The following is a 17,465-nucleotide window of genomic DNA, read 5'->3' on the forward strand; positions in this document are numbered from 1 at the left end:
CTGTCCAATCCTACATTTCATTCCCATGAATGATCTTCTCAGCAACTGCTATTTGTCAAACGATTTTTTTTCCCGCCCTGCTGACTTTATATGATGGATCTTTCCAGCTAGCCCAACAAGGCAAACACACTTTATTTAGATAAAATGATGGCACATAATAGATTGATTGCCGTTTTTTCCCCATCATGCGCTCTCTGCACATGGCCGTTTTCAAGCTCGACTTCAGAGAGAGATGATGTGCCCGTCCCTGAGAGCTGCTTTTATTTATTTATTTATTTCCAGCGATTTCAATTCGGCAACTTTTACACGACGGCGATACTTCTTTACAAGCAGCTCATCAAAATCAATGGTGCTCGGGAGCTGTGAAAATGCAGCAGTAGAAAAGAACATCGCATTCGCATAACGCAACAAATTGTAAAGCCCACTGCAGCTTTTTGCGAGCGTGTCTTAAATCATCGGTAAAATGGAGTTTTTAATTTCCCCGAAATTAGCATCTCACCAACTCTTTGCTCTTTCCATTTATAATTCATGTCTATGTTCAGTGAAGTACTTACCAAGTCAAATGGCAACAACTCATAGCTGACATCAAATGGCTGCATCAGTCTCAAAGGTCCTCATTATGCTACTTTCTTCGTTCAGATGTGAGATGAAATTAGAGTTACCCATTTTGTCATAATAGATCAAACAATTGATTTGTTTACTTTTGGAAAGGTCAATCTTAAAGATTTTCATCATTTGTCCAATTTGGAGTCTTATGCATATCTTAACTATTGAGTCAGTGTTTAAGTTTATAGAGTCATTTGCAATTAAGATAATCCTTTGTGCATAATGTAATCGGCTGATAGTGTTAATAATTTATGCAAGGAATAAATTGATAAAAGATGTCGTGCTTGATACATTGCTGAAGATTTGGGCAATATGCTGCAGTTTGCTTAATCATGCCTGTTGTTGGTAGAATTTCAACTGAAATATTTCATCAAGTCCCAATGCAACGTAAGAAGAATAACCCAGCCTTAAAAAGAAGAATGCTTTCCTTCCAAAATAAAGTCCGACAAATGACAATGGTAGAAAAAGCCGAAGCTGACATTTTGAAAAGTCCATGTCGTCGCTGATGAAATGGCGCAATCCTTCAGGGAATCGTCTTGAAAATTGCCATCCCAGAGGTTCCGGGCTTCAATCTGGTCTACTTTCTTTGAAGGAATCCCAGTGAGAGTTTAAGACCTTGAAACGGCATCATTAAACGTGTACAGCTTGTCATGGCCTTCTCTTTCTTCTAATTAACGATATGATGAACTGATTGCTCGGAGGCAATATGAGAAGCTACGTTATTGTCACTGCAAATTAATTTCAGTAGCTATTTATAGATATGAACACCTGACCGTCAAGTTCTAAATATGATCTAGAATATAAATCCCACCAAACACTGCAGGCAACATCACCTGTCAATCAAGATCTTGAACCTCACAGCAAAAAAATATCTAGCTGCCGTCTTTTGTGACATTCGTGCAACTGCTCCGGGAAAAGCGGCCTCCGCTATTTCAATCCTCTCGGATCAGATAATCTTCCGAAAACTGTACAGATGTGTTTGCCAGTCGAAAATAGAAAAGCGCAAGGTTGTTATAAAACCACCTAAGCCTTCTTTGTATCCTTGAAAACGGATGTCGGTTTTGACACGAGGGATGATAAAAGTCTTTCCCCAAAATACGTATGAAACCTGACCTACTCAAAGACAGCCATTTAAAAACGGCCACTGAAGAAGGACAAGGGCGGGCGGACGAACCAGCCATCTAACGGTGCAAGAATGTCATTACACTGGAGAGAGGACATTAAACGAGACGAGGAGGATCGGGACACTGAGGCCAGGGCAGCCATTGATTTCAAGCCTTCATTATAGTCATGAAGACGAAACCTCAACGACAGTCCCACGTCCATTTCTGATGCAATATAAAACCACAGTGTTCCTGGAAATGTTCATGAATAAATAACCTCTGTTTTGGTGCCCATGTGTTATACTAAGTGAATGTCAGAAATTGTCGGAGGAAGGCGGGCCTGTCCGGTAGCGCTTGGGCCAAGAGTCGCTGGCAGCTTCCATCAACTAGCGCAGGCCGCAACCCGCTGTCACTTGTGCGCTTCACGATGGATGACTAACTAACTCGGTCCCGCTGCTCGGTGAGTTTCAAGGGGAGGTTAGAAGAAGAATAGTTGTTCTGCAAGCCAAGATGAAGACAAAATGTAAGAACTCGGAAAAACATAATTTCTTTAAAATGGTGTGTTTTGCAGAAATGTGGAACTGCCAATGTGGACTATTTTACTTGCAAATAACTTGAATGCACGTTTAAGTTTATTTTATTTTTCTTATTTGAACATGGTTACATATTTGCAAGTACATTTGAAAATATTCAAATATGGACATAATTATTTCTATTTTATATCTTGCACATGACTCATTCATAAGTTTGTTTTTTAAAACATCATTTAGCTGTCCGAGATAAAACTGGAAATAATGATGGTTAAAATCTTGACACAAAAATCACTAAGATGAGAGATTGAAAAAGAGAGCATCCGTAATTAAAGATTGGAATTTACTTACTTTCAGACCCACCCCAACCAAGCACCACTAGCCTTCCACATTCTTTTCAACTCAATAGGTAATTCTACCAACTTTGAAAAAACATCTAACGCTGGAATTTTCTCAAAGAAGCTAAATCGAAACATAAATGAGATAGAAGCCCAGACATCGACATTCTTTACATGTCGTGAATTCACCCGTGGCTTTCGCTTCAATCTCTCTTTTGACTGAAAAATACTTTCTTTTCTTTTGAAATGACATCGGTGACAAGGACGGAGAAGAACGAACACACACAGCACATTCTTTGCTTCTCTTTTGATCTTATCACTCCAACACACGAATCAAGTCTCCAGCAAAGATTAGCCTGCATGGCTTCGCTAATGCAGACTCCGAAACAAAAGTGGAGGAACAGCATGTGTGTGCAGCCAATTTGCTCCTTTCTATTCAACAAGTTTTCATCCACGGTGCAAAGAAATGACTTTGATTCTTTGAGCCTGGCTAATTAACTTCCCGGGTGTCCGTCAGGAGCCAAGTCTGTGTCAGGCACAGAGATGCCCCCGAGCCAAAGGTGCCTTATGACACGATAATTCATCCAAAAGGAAATCACAACACTTTGCTCAGCCCGAAAGCCAAGCTACGATTGTATCGTTCAACAATTAATGCGGGATGATGATGATAGATTGCAAAAGCAATTCGCAACAGTGATTAGTGCTGTGCACTTTTTTTTTTTTAGTTTTAAATGCTGCCACAGCTCACAGCTGCATTCATCCAAAACACTTGCCATATAGTGACAATTAATCATTTATTTATTTATTTATTTATGTACTTTTGCTGTATTTATTTATTTATATTTATTTATTTACTTTTATTGTATTTATTCATATTTATTTATTTATACGTTTATGCATTTTTTAAAATTTATTCGTTAATTTATTTATTTGTGGTTTTATTGGTGAGATTTCGAAATACAAGTGAGAGATTTGTAGCAAGTTGAATATCAGCCGGCCGGCTCAAAAACACGATCGCCGTGGGCCTCTTGAGTCTATCGTCATGAATTGTCAGACCTTTTCATCTCCGATCTAATGTTAGGAGCAGCATCAAGAGAACCATTTCACGTTACCATGACGACCAGGAGCCCCAAGTCTATTACACGGTACTTTTGGAAAGGCTAACCTGAGCATCAGTAAAGACGGCATTGACTGTTTTGTCACTCACAGATTGCAGATTTGACACAGGCGGTAATATCCAATTTGAAAGTTCAAAAGTCTTACAGCAACGGTTCAGAAATGGGTTGTGATGAAATGGTGCATTCATAGCAGAAATTGTGTATTTGCAAAAATAAATAAAAAATCCCGGACGCAACTCTATAGAGACTTCTTCTATAATTGCTAATTGTGGGTTGTTCTTTTATTCGTGCAGTTGCGGAAAGTCTGACCGCAGAGTTACTCAAATGAATGCAGTGATGGAAATAATTTTCCTTCAGATCTAAATTACAATCAAACACATCATTTTAGCGCCAGAGAAGAAACTTTAATTTAGTTTCATTTCATTCTGCCCATTGTCACATTCCCAAGATTGCTATTAGCATGCTCAGAATTCAAAAGCAAGCCGTGATGGTGACTCAGAGGAAATTGCCACAATTCAACACTGTTAGCTTTTGGTAAAAAAAAACACTTCTTCAAGTCCAAGTATCCTGTTATAGTAAATATTTTTTTATATTCTAGATTCTAGATACGGGGGGTTAGGAAGTACTCAATCGTGACTCGCAATTCCTGTGCCGGAATACAAAATAAAGTCATAACAGATCTTTTTATCTGGGAAATAAAAGTTTGACCTTGAATCAAAACTGCCTTCTTTTGTCAATCTCTACCTGCAGCGATGAGGTGTTACAAAGCGTGCTACTTTTAGCTTCTAAAACTTGCCAAGGCTCATTATCTCAAAATTACGCCGGCTACCTGCTGTGAACGCTTTACAACCGTCACCTGAGCCAAAAAATGTCTTCTTTGTGTCACTCAGGCAGATCGTACTGTTTAAATGTTCACCTTTTTGTCTCGTGGGCTCGCCAAAACGTGCATTTTTACTCCTTTCATTGTGTTTACATGCCTCTTATGAAAATGTTAGATTTTAGACAGCTGCTACCAAACACTCATTATCAACAAAGAAAGAAAGAAACAAAAACATGTTCTCTATTTTTCTGGCTACACAATGGTGAAAGAAAATTGGGTAATTCTCTTCTGGAGGCAAAATAATGTCAGGAAATGGTGCCTTGATGAAGCAGCCATCCTAAATGGACTTGGCAAACAGTAACTATTTATTGATACATGACCATCGAGTAGAACACTTACCCAGCCCTGCGGCACGGTTTATTCAAAGCAGATATTTTATTAATTTGCTCTCAGCCATCTGGAAAAAAAAAAAATCCAGATGTTGTAACTGTACTGGAATCATCTAACCTGACGGTGGTGTCAGGAATGAAAATGAAAAAATTACAAGTGTGTATTCGCAAGGAATATTTCATTTAGCACGTTAGGCAAAGAAATGTCACGTAAATGCCATTTAAATATAATTTGGCCTTTTGGGTTCTTTCATCTGCTCTGGCTTCAATTTGAGTTGAAAATGCAGGCTGGGCTTCCAAAAGGTTGATCGAGATATGTCTTGAAATGAATCCTCGTCTTTGAAGATAAGCCATCAAAGATGTAGAATATGTCAATATGCCAAATGTCCTTTTGTCACTGATATATATATTATATTTGACAAGTCATCTGTGGTGTCAATTGACCAGAGTGATCTCACAGACTTTGTGCTATGTGACTTAAGCCTAAGTCAGCTCGGATCGATTGTCTGAATGAAATATTTGCAAGTTGAGAGCCTGGAATTGTCCACAATTTCTTGCAATGAAAAATCCAATCTAGCTGCAATATTCATTTAATCAGATTTTATTTCTGCGCTGTTGTGCCAGCATACCCAAATATCGGTAGCGGCTTAATGGATTCTTTCAGGCCCCTTCTCCCATCCATCAGTGAAGCTGCTTAGTTGTCGCATTATTCTTCCAATCGACAGACAGTCCCTTGACATAGTCTGTCTGCTCCTGAACAATTTTTTTATTTTTTTTAGCGTTTGCTATTTTTGACCACAACAAACCCATTCTGCAGGCTTTCTAACATTCCGGTGCCCCGAAGATAGAAAACAACAGTCGCTGAAATCAGAGCATTTCATCCGTCCTTGTGTGAGCCGCAGGCTGATAGACTCCATTCACAACAAAGAAGAGGATCAACCTAGCCAGTGTGTGTGTGTGTGTGTTGCATTGTGCGCCTTCAATACATTTTGGGGGGCAAAGGAGGACAGCATCTGGGATGGTGTTATCATGCTAAATTGAGCAGCTAAAGTTTTGCGGACAAGTCCAAACTCTTGTCGCTTGTGTGACTGCTCGCACAGTTGTATCGGGTTATTTATCTTAATAGCAACCGGCACAGTTTGAAAGGAGGCCGGTTATAAAGGGAGCAGACCAAGTACAAACACAAATACAAAGAAATGCAGTGACACCCAAGTTACAAATAATCCCCCAAAAAAAAAAACACAGGCTGAAGTAAATTACTATGCCACTAAACTAACCGAGGCGCTAAGGAAATAAAATGCAACCAAAAATGTGATATACTAACTATTCTGCTCTTAACGACTAAAATGCAACTGAAGGTGTCACTCCAAATGTAAACAGAGGAAAACTACTTGAAATAACAAACGTGACCTGTTAGCCTACACCCGCAATTTTGTTTGACACACTCGGAGTGTTAGTGAATCAGACCACCTTCACTCTCTGGCTTGCAAAACAAACAAACATTCAACATCTGAGTCCAGCAGTTCTTTTCAAGCAGGCCAAATCAGAGGTAATGGTCTTCAGCTTAGGTGGAGGTGCGGCCAAATGGAGGTGGGACTTCCTTGGCTGCGCCCCTCATGACTGCAGATTTGGCTAAATTCTCCCCAAACCGGTTCCTTGATTGGGCTGGATTGTCACCTCCAACGTGACAACGGCACATCACGTTTTCTATACATCTGCACAAGAAATGGAACCCAACAAGATTTGGGCTTGAAAAAAAAATTGGCTTAAATGAAAGTGTCTTATGCCATCTTATTTTGCACAGCTTCAATGAGCCTATTTATGCAGATTGAGTGGAGCTCTCGTTATCAACAGTAGGTTTAGAACTCACAAAGAAAAAAAATTTGAATTCCCGAGGTCTTTAGTTCAAGGGATTACGTTGTGGAATAAAGAGGAATGCATTTGCCACCTCCAAAGAACCTTTTTATTTTCAATTCAGGCTGGTAGCTGCTCGGTGTTTTGCGAGTCGTCACATCGTGTCGTTGAATGAAATTAGTTCATAAATCAAAATTCTCTTGTGCATAAACAATCAAAGACACGGCGGCTCCGAGCAGAAAAATGAGTGTCAGTGAAAGATATGACAGGTTTTCATCATTCATTAACTGAGAGCCACTTTCCACAGAGAGTACGTGGCAGTGCAAAAAGGTAATTAATTAATTTCCTCAAGGACAATTATTCTCCTGCTTTGAGATGTGATGATAAGAGCTTGTGGAAGTGGCAGCCTGTTCTGAAAGAATGAGCGACATCAATTGTGTGCAATTTTGTTGGTCGAAATCTTTTCTCCAGTTTTCTTTTTCAACTACTCTCTGAACTAACTTTGCACATGGCAAGTTAAAGAAGACTGCAACTTTATGTTTTGAAACTTCGGAGAGTAGCTTTACCCTAGCTAATTAACTGCTCCACCTTGCGTAGGTGACTTAAGCATTTCATGCTACAAATTTTGGGGCCGCTAAGTTATCGGAAAAACGCTGATTCCCTAACTTGCTAGTTGTTGTGTTTTGATGAGCTGCAAAATGCAAATTGCAATCTTTGCACCACACTCACCACCGATATTGATTAAAATAAACAAAATATAAAAATCCTTTACTCCTGCCGTCGTGTAGTCAGCGCTAGCGAATCGTCCCTGCTCTCAAAGTGCCGAAGAGTGATCTCGCAACAAAGTTTGAAAATTGGCACCGATAGCCACTCATCCCTTATTTACAGGGGCCAGATGGTGGTTTTGGATGACACGAAAGCAGTTCTAATATAACAGATGCACAATTGTAATATGGCCGTGTTTGGCTGGCTTGCTGTGCACCATTAATGTCGAAAAGGACATTATCCAAGGCAAATATGTGCCGCTGCTATCGGAGAGTATTAAGTTACTTCTGTAGGAAGCACGAGAGGTTTTCGCTCCATTCCGTCAGTTTCAGGCATCAAGATTTTGACGCAGATTTTAGCTGAGATTCTAAAAAAAAAAAAAACAATTGGTGTAAGTGAAAAGATGGTGGCTGCAGCAACTGTAATATTAAAGATGCTTAAATGAGCTGCCTGTCGGTGATTGATGGGCCTTGTGAAAGTGGTCGGCGATTCCCCGGGATCCTATAAAAGGGCCTTTTAATTATGAGAACCTCGTATTGATGTTGTCAGTTCTATTGCTCGATGCAGCAGGTATGTGAGGGGAACGCAATTCACCAGCAGTGGCACGACGCACGGCGCAATCTAATGAAAATGCACTGTCATCAAAGTCAACTCATCCACGCTTTCACTTTCATTTACTATGCAAAATGAATTCATTGAAGATTGATGAGCCGTCACTCATCAAATAAGCGACCTTGTCATGGAGAACTATTTCACATATGTCATGTCGATGCGTGATGCTTCATTCTAGCCTTCAAAGTCAAGAATTGCAAGATGATGGAGAGCTTTTTTTTGTAGTGTGTGGTGCAGCAGGATTTTACTTAGAGTGGAGAAGTCACAAGAAATGTCATCAACAAGTTGCTGATTTTAAGATCAGAGGATTGGTCAAAATATGAGCATATGAAATGATATAAATTATTATATTCAGTGAATAACGCCAAAATATATATGTTTTATAAATATATATAAATTTATAAATATATTTATTGGTTATATGAAATGATATCAAATTATTATATTCAGTGAATATCGCCTCAAAATATATTTTTTGTTTGATCCATTACAGTTTGAAATTATAATAAATCCATAACAAAAAGGTCACCTTTTATGAGTCATCATAATTATTTCCAGTAATTATGGCGATGTCCCGGCATCCCTTGTGCATCTGAAAAATTGATTTGTCACACTCAGAATGACTTCAGTAGAATATATTCTGGAACAAATGTAATTGCTGCTAAGGCCATTTTTACATAATTGTGTTGCGATTATTTCACGGTAGCTTCTAAAAAACAACCTTTAGATGGTTATCGGTGGTGCTGGTCAATGTCAAAAGGTCAACAAAGTGAAAAAAAAAGAGTGACATCATCTGTTTGTGCTTTTACAATACTGTTGTATAATATTGAAACGTCATCATCAGTGATTAAAAAAAAAAAGATAATCCCCGGACATTTTTTTTTAAGAGGCTCAAGGAAAGCTCAATCTTCTGTTTTGGAGTTACTTACCAACTCACCCTTTTTCTGTTATTTTTCTCACCACATCATTATAGACTTTTATTTACCCGCTCATACCTTTAATGTAATTTAGGTTGACTGTTGAAGTATGGCATTTTGTCAGCAAGCAAACACTCGTTTATTCTTTGCAAAGCTGTTAAACGCTGCGCAAGGTCAATAACTCTCAGTCGTATCATTATGTGGCCTGATATGAATTTTGCTCCATTAATGAGTTGGCCAGCTGCAGCTGCAGTTCCACTGCAATATTTACGACGGCTCGGCTTTTGAAATCACATCAAGCTAAATAGTTGCGCAATGATGCTGGCCATTTGACAGTACAAAAAAGAAAAACAATGAAAATGCTAGGCTCACTTTTACTCACAATGTCTTTGTAAGCATGAACTCGAGTACCTGTCTCAACCTTGTATTAAGTTTGTTTCACAATGTATCCAAAAAAGCAAAATCCAACCTTCACAAAAGCAAAAAAAAAATCCAACATTTAACACATAATATGATGCCATAGTCAAAAAAGGCCTGGAGCATCTCTATAGCGGAACCAATTCAAATTTTGAAAAGTGTATCGTCGAAATAGCTCATCCAAGTATTCAAACATATTTTGTGAAATTAAATTGCTTCAATGATTTGTCTTCCTCCATTTTACCCATCTGTAAAGCTTCTTAACGGCTTTTACCGAGCCAACTTTACATGTTCAGTCCACATGAGACTGCTTGTCCTTGATTTAGGTCCAATTGGAAAAAGCCTCGCAGGCTTTCAATATTTAAACAAAGGTAGGTATAATAGCAGGTCAGGAAAAAAAAAGAAGTGTGACTAGGGACGGCTCCCTCGCCTCTTTAGCGAGGAGACGGTTCAAATGATGAAAAACATGTCAAATAGCTTCTACAGCAGCTAAAACTGAGACTAAATTAGAGTTAAACAGATTTTTTTTTCATTGCAATGGTACATAGGCTTGTTTATTCTTAACAGTCAACAAACATGGTGTCATGTATCCATTGAAAATATAATTGGTTCTATAAAAAACGTCTTCGAAAAAATATAGATATTTCCAATCCTGAAGGAAACAACGGGTGGATCACAAGAACAATTGTTGTTCTTATTTTTTCCCGAAATGTGAAACAAGGCAACCGTGTTCACGATGCCTCGGGTGTTTTATGAGCAAGCCCGACACATGAAATGTTGATTCATGTGTCACATGCGTGTTTACAAAGAGAGAGGTAGGAGGAATATCTGACAAGGAGACATTAATTAGGAGCTGCCTTGTACCTGGAGGAACATGGGATTCCGTTTATGAGGTTTCTGCGTTGTTGTCTTCGTGCCGTCGTCTAGGAGATGCAAGCAAATCCAGTTTAAACTCTGATTTTTTTTTTTTTTTTTTGCTGATAAGTGAAATTAGAGGGTTGCTTTAGTGCTGACTGCAGAGCATTCAAGGTTCGGACACTTTCAGAAATGACTTCATTGATATTCTTTGTCGAAATGCTGTCGCTCTTTCTAGCCGTCGCTGTCTACCATTTATTTGTGTCAACCTTGAAACAGATTTCTCATTAGAATTTGGCATTTTGTAGTTTTGTACGTGTCGGAGCAAATCGATAAAGCACATTACACTGGTCAACAGCGAATTCTGATCAGATTCTGATCCCTAAATCTAATTTTGATATTGATTTAAAAACATCTGGGGTTTTTTCAGCACATCAGGGACTTTTTAGTTCCTGATTCACATAAATGGCTATCTTACATATTATTATTATGATTATTCTGATTATTATGATTATGATTATTATTGATTGTCAGTTACGGTGATAATCAAAAAGTCATTACCTGGTGTCAATTTGTCTCTCCTCCCCACTCAGAGTTTTTCTTGGAACTCCTGGATAATTCTGAGAGGTCTCTGAGCAGCATGTTCTCAAGGACATTTGGGAAGCTATACGTGAGGAACTCGGAGGTGTTCCAGGACCTGTTCATCGAGCTGAAGCGCTACTACACGGGGGGCAATGTCAACCTGGAGGAGATGCTGAATGATTTCTGGACCAGGCTGCTGGAGCGGATGTTCCAGCTTTTCAACTCCCAGTACCACTTCACAGACGATTACCTGGAGTGTGTCAGTAAATACTCGGATCAGCTCAAGCCTTTTGGAGATGTGCCCAGGAAACTCAAAGCGCAGGTCACCAGGGCTTTGATTGCAGCGCGGACCTTTGTCCAGGGCCTGATGGTCGGTCGGGAAGTTGCCAATCGGGTTGCCAAGGTGAGTTCTCATCCGCTTTAAAAAAAAAATATATTTGCTTTTAGTGTTTATTGTATTTTTTTTGTAGTTTGCATTGTTGAGAACTGTTCGAAAAACACGATTTACCTTCTTGTATGGATTAGGAAATACTCGTCAATTGTTAAAAGCAGAGATTTCCGATAGGAAGCGGCGAAATGAGCAATGCATCAGTCGGCGACCTAAAAGGCACACTCAGTCAGGATCAAATCCCACATTGCCTGCCCCCTCATCAATTATGAAGTGCAGCCAGGAAACAGTGTGGCAGGCAGCGCTGAAGGCTGTCAGCTTGGTGACCGCCCATAAAGTGGAGGGGAAAAGTAACTCGACGTGACAAATCACCTTGACCTCGCAATTGCCTTCCCTTCTCGCAGCTTTCGCTCCGCGGTGAATGTCGTCTGTCTCTCTGTCTGTCTGTCTGTCCGTCTGTCTGCCTCATGGCCAATTTCAAGTCGGTCATGAATTAAGGTCGATTTCATCGTCCTTTTGGATCAGTTTGGACTGATGACAGATACGACTTGGCTGCTTTCATTGTACTTTTCAGTTGTTTTGCTTCCGCTTAAGCCTTGTGGTTGTTGGTAGCACGCACACACATGCACACACACACACGTACACTTGTCAACTGGTGCCAAGCGTCAATCACGGAAAAGATATTCCCCTCTGTGGCTCAAATCTAATCTCACAGCAAGCCACCAACCTTCAGTGCTTTTCGACTTCCAGTGGTTAGCCAGGGGTTCACCTACCGAGAAACTTTGAGCGTAGCCATGGAGCGAGATCTTTTGAGCACGACAAAGCCGTCAGTGTGAAGCAATATGCTGGATGCTTCCTTTGAAACAGAGCAGCAACAGGAAGCTCCAGAGAAAAGTCTGGAAATTAGGTCGCTCGTTCTGCCAGCACACACACGCACAGAAAGGAAAGTTGCAGTTTCCAGCCGGGGTTTTAATCATTTATGGAAATAGATATATTTATTATTTTACAAAGGCACATGCTATACAAGTCCAATATTTAAAACAAAATCAAATGTTTTGTCATTGAATTTGTGTGACGTAACATTTCCAGTTTCATGAATGTATGAATGTGGACTTTGATTTTTTATTTTTAATATTTACTACATCCGTGTGCGTACTCCCACAACAATTAATTGATGATAGTGTCAATCAGTAAATCAATCTCAAACATTTTGGACCTGTCTAGCAACAAATCAAACCTTGAGTAGATGTTTACGTGTCCTTTGGTGACTGCGTGGACTGAATGAACCGAGCTGAAGCTTTTAAAAAATGTCATCCACATGCAAAACGAATTTACGACCATCTGTCTGTTCAATTTCCAACGTTCTCTTGTACGGCATGATACGAAAACAATAAAGTCCGAAGAGGAGCCGTATCGCTCCATAAAAACGGGATTCAACTCAACACCGACACGGAACTCATGCCTGGATTAAGAGCGGACTCTCTCTGGATTACACTTTATGATGACCATTAAGAGTTTGATCCTGCGGGTACTTAAAACACAGTCCAGCCACATTACGAGCTGCTCAGAAAAGATTGTGGGGATTTGGACCTTTTCAACGCTTTGGGTATTTAGAGCACTTAGACTGCATGAGCCTGGGAAGCCGCCTCGTGCTGGCTGCATGTTGAGTCGTGATGATGGAAGGAACTTGGGTCTTTCACAGGGATTTCTTTTTTTTTTTTTTCCTGATGCCGATCTTGTTACCCAAACCGGAAGATACAGTAAGCTCAAAGATCTTAATCTGCAACATACGGTCGGTACATCTTAAAGTCCTGCCGTTTTATTGCCTTTGCCGAAAAGTAATAGAGACATTTACTAGGTGGTAAATGTGAATTTTTTTTGTCTTTTTTATTAAAGTGCCATTTCATCGCAGTCCGCTGCATTTTATAAACTTGGAGACTGTTCCTGGACTCAGTCCATAGCAGGTGGTGACATCGATATTAATTCTTGCGGGATGCTTTTACTGCGTAAGAATTTATGTTGATGCAGCTCCTGATTTTGGGTCCTCTTTTCTACGTACAGTTCCCCTTCTGGAAAAATAGAATAAATAAAAATCAAATAAATAAATAAAATGATAAATAAAATATAAAATAAAAAAATAAAATCTTGGGTCCTCTTTTTTATGTACAGTTCCCCCTCTGGAAAAATAGAATAAATAAAAAATAAAATAAATAAAATGATAGATAAAATAAACAGTTAATATTACCTGTCGAGTTTCCCTCTTTCCTCACGGACGGAAAAACCTGTCGAGGCTGTTGACTATAGTGCAAATAGTGATTCTAAAGTGGAATATCTTCAAATAAAGTCATGGTGGCACAGATGCACGGCACACTGTCGTCTCTCACCCTCTTACTCAGCGTCTGTTGAGTCGTCCTCTCTCGCTGGCTGCTCACGCTCACAGCTTGCCTGGGACGGGGCCCCGGCCGCAGCGCTGCGACGACAGATGGCGACTGGCTCCGAAAAGGTTTGGCACATCATGGAGAAACGTGCTGCGGCAAAGATGCCTTTTTTAATTAAAAGATTTTGATCGGTGTTGAATGTTGGAAGAATGAACGGAAGCATGTGCTTTCATATACAAAGGCATGAAAGGATCATGAAAAAAGGGACAGTAGACTTGCTTCATTGTGTTTCGGTTCCGAATGATACAGACTGACTCCAACTATTTATTAAAAAAAGAAAAAATCCTCTTTCCTTCTCAATTTTTTATGCCATTGAGTCACTTCATACACCAAATGATAACCTTCTCATGACCAGCTTGATATGCTCCTGCGAACAAATGAGCTCTTTTTTCCTCTGACATTCAAGATAGGATGTCGGCCTTCCCTCAGGTGGACAGAAAATATGTTTTTATCTGCGAACCATCGATGCGGAACGACGACGGTATTCTCTATGCATGTCGTGTAGCCTCAAGAGATACTAAATACGTAGCTGGTGGTGCCACGCCACTAGCACGAGACTGGCTTTTAACATGTTTGCTTGTCTCTGGAAATTAAAGAAACAGTCCCGACTGGTACTCGAGACATGCCACATGACATGGTTGCTGTCAGGATGGATCAGAGGGGCCGTTCCGTCGACGGGGGGGGGAGCTCTGTCATGGAATCCCATACGACCACATTGTTAATATTCTGACAAGACGGCCAGACGTGCAGTGATTCACAGCAGCCTCTCTACAATTGAAGATGAGGAGTGCGGAGACTCAAGTTGAGGGGAGTTTTTTGTTGGAGTGGGGGGAAAAAAAGGGCAATTGAAATCAAATTGGCGGGGCACCCACCATTCAATTTTGGGAATTTCTTGGAGTTATTTTTATTTTCTAAACTTTATTTATCCAGGTAAGGCAATTGATAGCAGATTTTCAGCCACTACTCGATTTCAGGAATTTTTTGAAGTTATTTTTATTTACTACTAACCTTTATTTATCCAAGTAAAGCAACAGACGATTTTCTTTTGTAAAAACGACCTGACTGCGCACAACAGAGTCAAACAAGGCAAAATAAAAGCAAATACAAATAAAAAATAACATACAGTAAATGTTTCTCAGCGTTTTCTGAATAAAAATGGGGGTTTGTAATTGTTTTTTGGTTTTACGGGCCCCCTGATATATGCCCCCCCCAAGGAAAAAAATCTTAGCACTGCCACTGTGCACAACATGTGAATGTTAAAGACGTGCTTATAATTACTCCCTCATCGAGTAAGGCATTTTGTAAGAAACACCAGTTGGTCTTTATAGTCATTTTGTTTTTTAGTACTAAAGTCATCATGAAAGCATTTCATTCAACGGCTTTTTGATCATCGCAGGGTCTGCGTGTTATTTCCCCCCTCAAGCTTCTAAAACTCATTCCAGTCACTTTTACTTTCTTGCTGCGTGCAAATCTGACAGCATGATTAGACATTAGATCGCTCATCAGTGCTGCAGAGGGCGAGCGTTTGATGTGAGGGATTTTAGGATTTACGCTAACCTTCTGTGAGCATATACAAGATTCTTGTAAGGAATTACTTGAACATCACTCTGCGGCTTTTTTTTTTTTGCAAGATCCAGTTGCGATTACTGACAATCACGTTCCTGCCAAAATGTTTTGCTGGCCACGGTTGTCTTTGGAGCAATCTGTTTTGCACAATGACACATCAAGCATAGTGCTAGCGACACTAATGGCCGTGTAATTGAGCGGGGACGGCGGGTCGGCAACGTGCTCCCGTGCCCAATGCTCTCGGTGACAAAAATTACGACGGAACGACCGAGACAAATTCTTGGCGTTGGTCTCGGTGTCCCACCTGTGTTCTCCTTGATTGGCCTCGCGAAGATATTGTCATTCCTCACAAGTGGCACCGAGCCGCTAAGGCCCTGAAGGGAGTTCACGCCATATGCGCCTGACAACACCCTCTCGAATATTTCCGAGTGTCTTCTGCGAGATGTCTCTCATCACTCACCTACTGATAATAGGCAGTAACTTTTTATATGAGCCGTGTTAACGGGTGAGCTCGTTCGTGACTGCCTGGTTTTATAATGTTCAAGATAAGATTGTTAATCCGTAAAATTCGTGGTAACTCCCTAGCTTGACTGAGCTCATACTGAGTTTTGAAAGCGGAAAGTTGATGAGCAGGCCAACGGTTTGCTCATCAACATGCGTTACGGTTTTCCCGAGCATGCAGTCCAGTAGCCGCGCACAGCATGCAGCGCTGCGTTAGCGCTTATACATCAGATGAGCAGATTAGTGTGTGTTAGTCTTCCACCAGATCTGAGACATCTCGCACCATGATTTTACCCTCAGCCCGCTGTGCAATATTCAAGTCACTCAAGTGTAAAGATGTGCTAACAAGATTAGCGGATTAGCCTTCATGCGGGCCACACGGCGAGCATGGGAAAAACAATGTCAGGGAAAAAAATAGATGTGCCTGAATTCATTTGGAATGTAACTTTGGACGTATTTACAAAATATCACGTTTACAGAATGTTGCATGGAAAACATTTGTTTGCTGCATTTGACTCATGACACGTTTGAGCAGGATGCAACACAAGGTTTTCGAAAAGCAATTAAAAAAAAGATTTCTCGACAGTAAATGTGTTTTGAACTTGTTTATTTCTGTCTCGCTTTCTCAAGGAAAGGATTCAATTCCTCTGCTAATTAAAATAGGAACTGACATGACAGGCTGTGTTCAACAAACCATCATTTCATGTCTGGTAAATGTCTACATTGGGTGATTAAAAAAAAAAAAAAAAAGGCTTTCTGAAGGCTGCTTTGGGATTTACTAAGTGCAACTGCTTAAAAGTCTCTGTTCCCGCGTCGAGCCGAGCACAGTATTTTGCAAGCGGGTTAACCGTTAAATGTCCCTTGTTTTGTAAAAATGTCATCGTGTTAACGATACTCCTCGGGCAGTATAAACAATTCACCATAACACAAGCAGATGACACGAAGCGAAGGAAAATGACAACAGGCGAGCCAGTTGTGATGGCTTCTTACAAGACATTGCGTGGTGTCAGGGGCAGATTGCAAATGTCAAAGATGTCGAATGTGATCCTCGCTGCCAGCTGCCAAATAATGGCAGCAAGTGCACTAATAGAGTCTCTGTCACAATGGTGGTATTTTTCCTGAGCTTCTTTCTTCTGCTTGTTTCCTCCACACAATAACACACACATTGAACCAAATCAAAGACAAACCGCAGCGATAACAAGAGACATGATGAAAGTTAGACACGGATTCAGATGCCACCAATACTGTTATTAAAGTGCACAGTTTCCTCCCTCCCCCGTGTTCTACCTTTTTGTTGTGACTTTGGTATTTTGTCATATTTGTGTCGCCCGGGTTTGTGATACTATGTACCTTCACATTATTTTCATGATTCTTATAAAGAGATGGATGGATGGATGGATGGATGGATGGATGGATGGATGGATGGATGGATGGATGGATGGATGGATGGATGGATGGATGGATGGATGGATGGTGTAAGTGGGAGAATTTTAAGTCCCGTATTTTCCGCACTATAAGGCGCACTGGATTATAAGGCGCACCTTCAATGAATGGCCCATTTTAAAACTTTGTCCATATATAAGTTCATTTGGACACGCGTGCCGTAGTGGCTCAATATTGGTCCATATATAAGGCGCACTGGATTATAAGGCGCACTGCTTTTGAG

General features: G+C 40.3%; 1 protein-coding gene and 1 long non-coding RNA gene across 3 annotated transcripts in view; one reads left to right on the top strand and one right to left on the bottom strand.

The window, feature by feature from the left end:
• Positions 1 to 17,465, top strand: part of LOC148401040 (glypican-6-like) — a 47,961-nt gene that overhangs the window by 14,567 nt on the left and 15,929 nt on the right. For both annotated transcript variants that reach the window (XM_088371048.1, XM_088371049.1), the window contains exon 3: positions 10,918 to 11,309. In XM_088371048.1, the coding sequence (XP_088227174.1) occupies positions 10,918 to 11,309 (392 nt within the window). The remainder of the gene's footprint in view (positions 1 to 10,917; positions 11,310 to 17,465) is intronic.
• LOC148401041 (uncharacterized) lies at positions 10,105 to 12,174 on the bottom strand. Its single transcript, XR_015857490.1, has 5 exons — positions 12,068 to 12,174; positions 11,415 to 11,506; positions 11,258 to 11,324; positions 10,886 to 11,156; positions 10,105 to 10,392 (listed from the first exon to the last, which is right to left on the bottom strand). It is a non-coding gene; the product is annotated as an uncharacterized LOC148401041 (long non-coding RNA).

This window comes from Syngnathus floridae, chromosome 3 (assembly GCF_059516105.1).
Source record: "Syngnathus floridae isolate MCC-2025c chromosome 3, RoL_Sflo_1.0, whole genome shotgun sequence".
Taxonomy (NCBI): Eukaryota; Metazoa; Chordata; class Actinopteri; order Syngnathiformes; family Syngnathidae; genus Syngnathus; species Syngnathus floridae.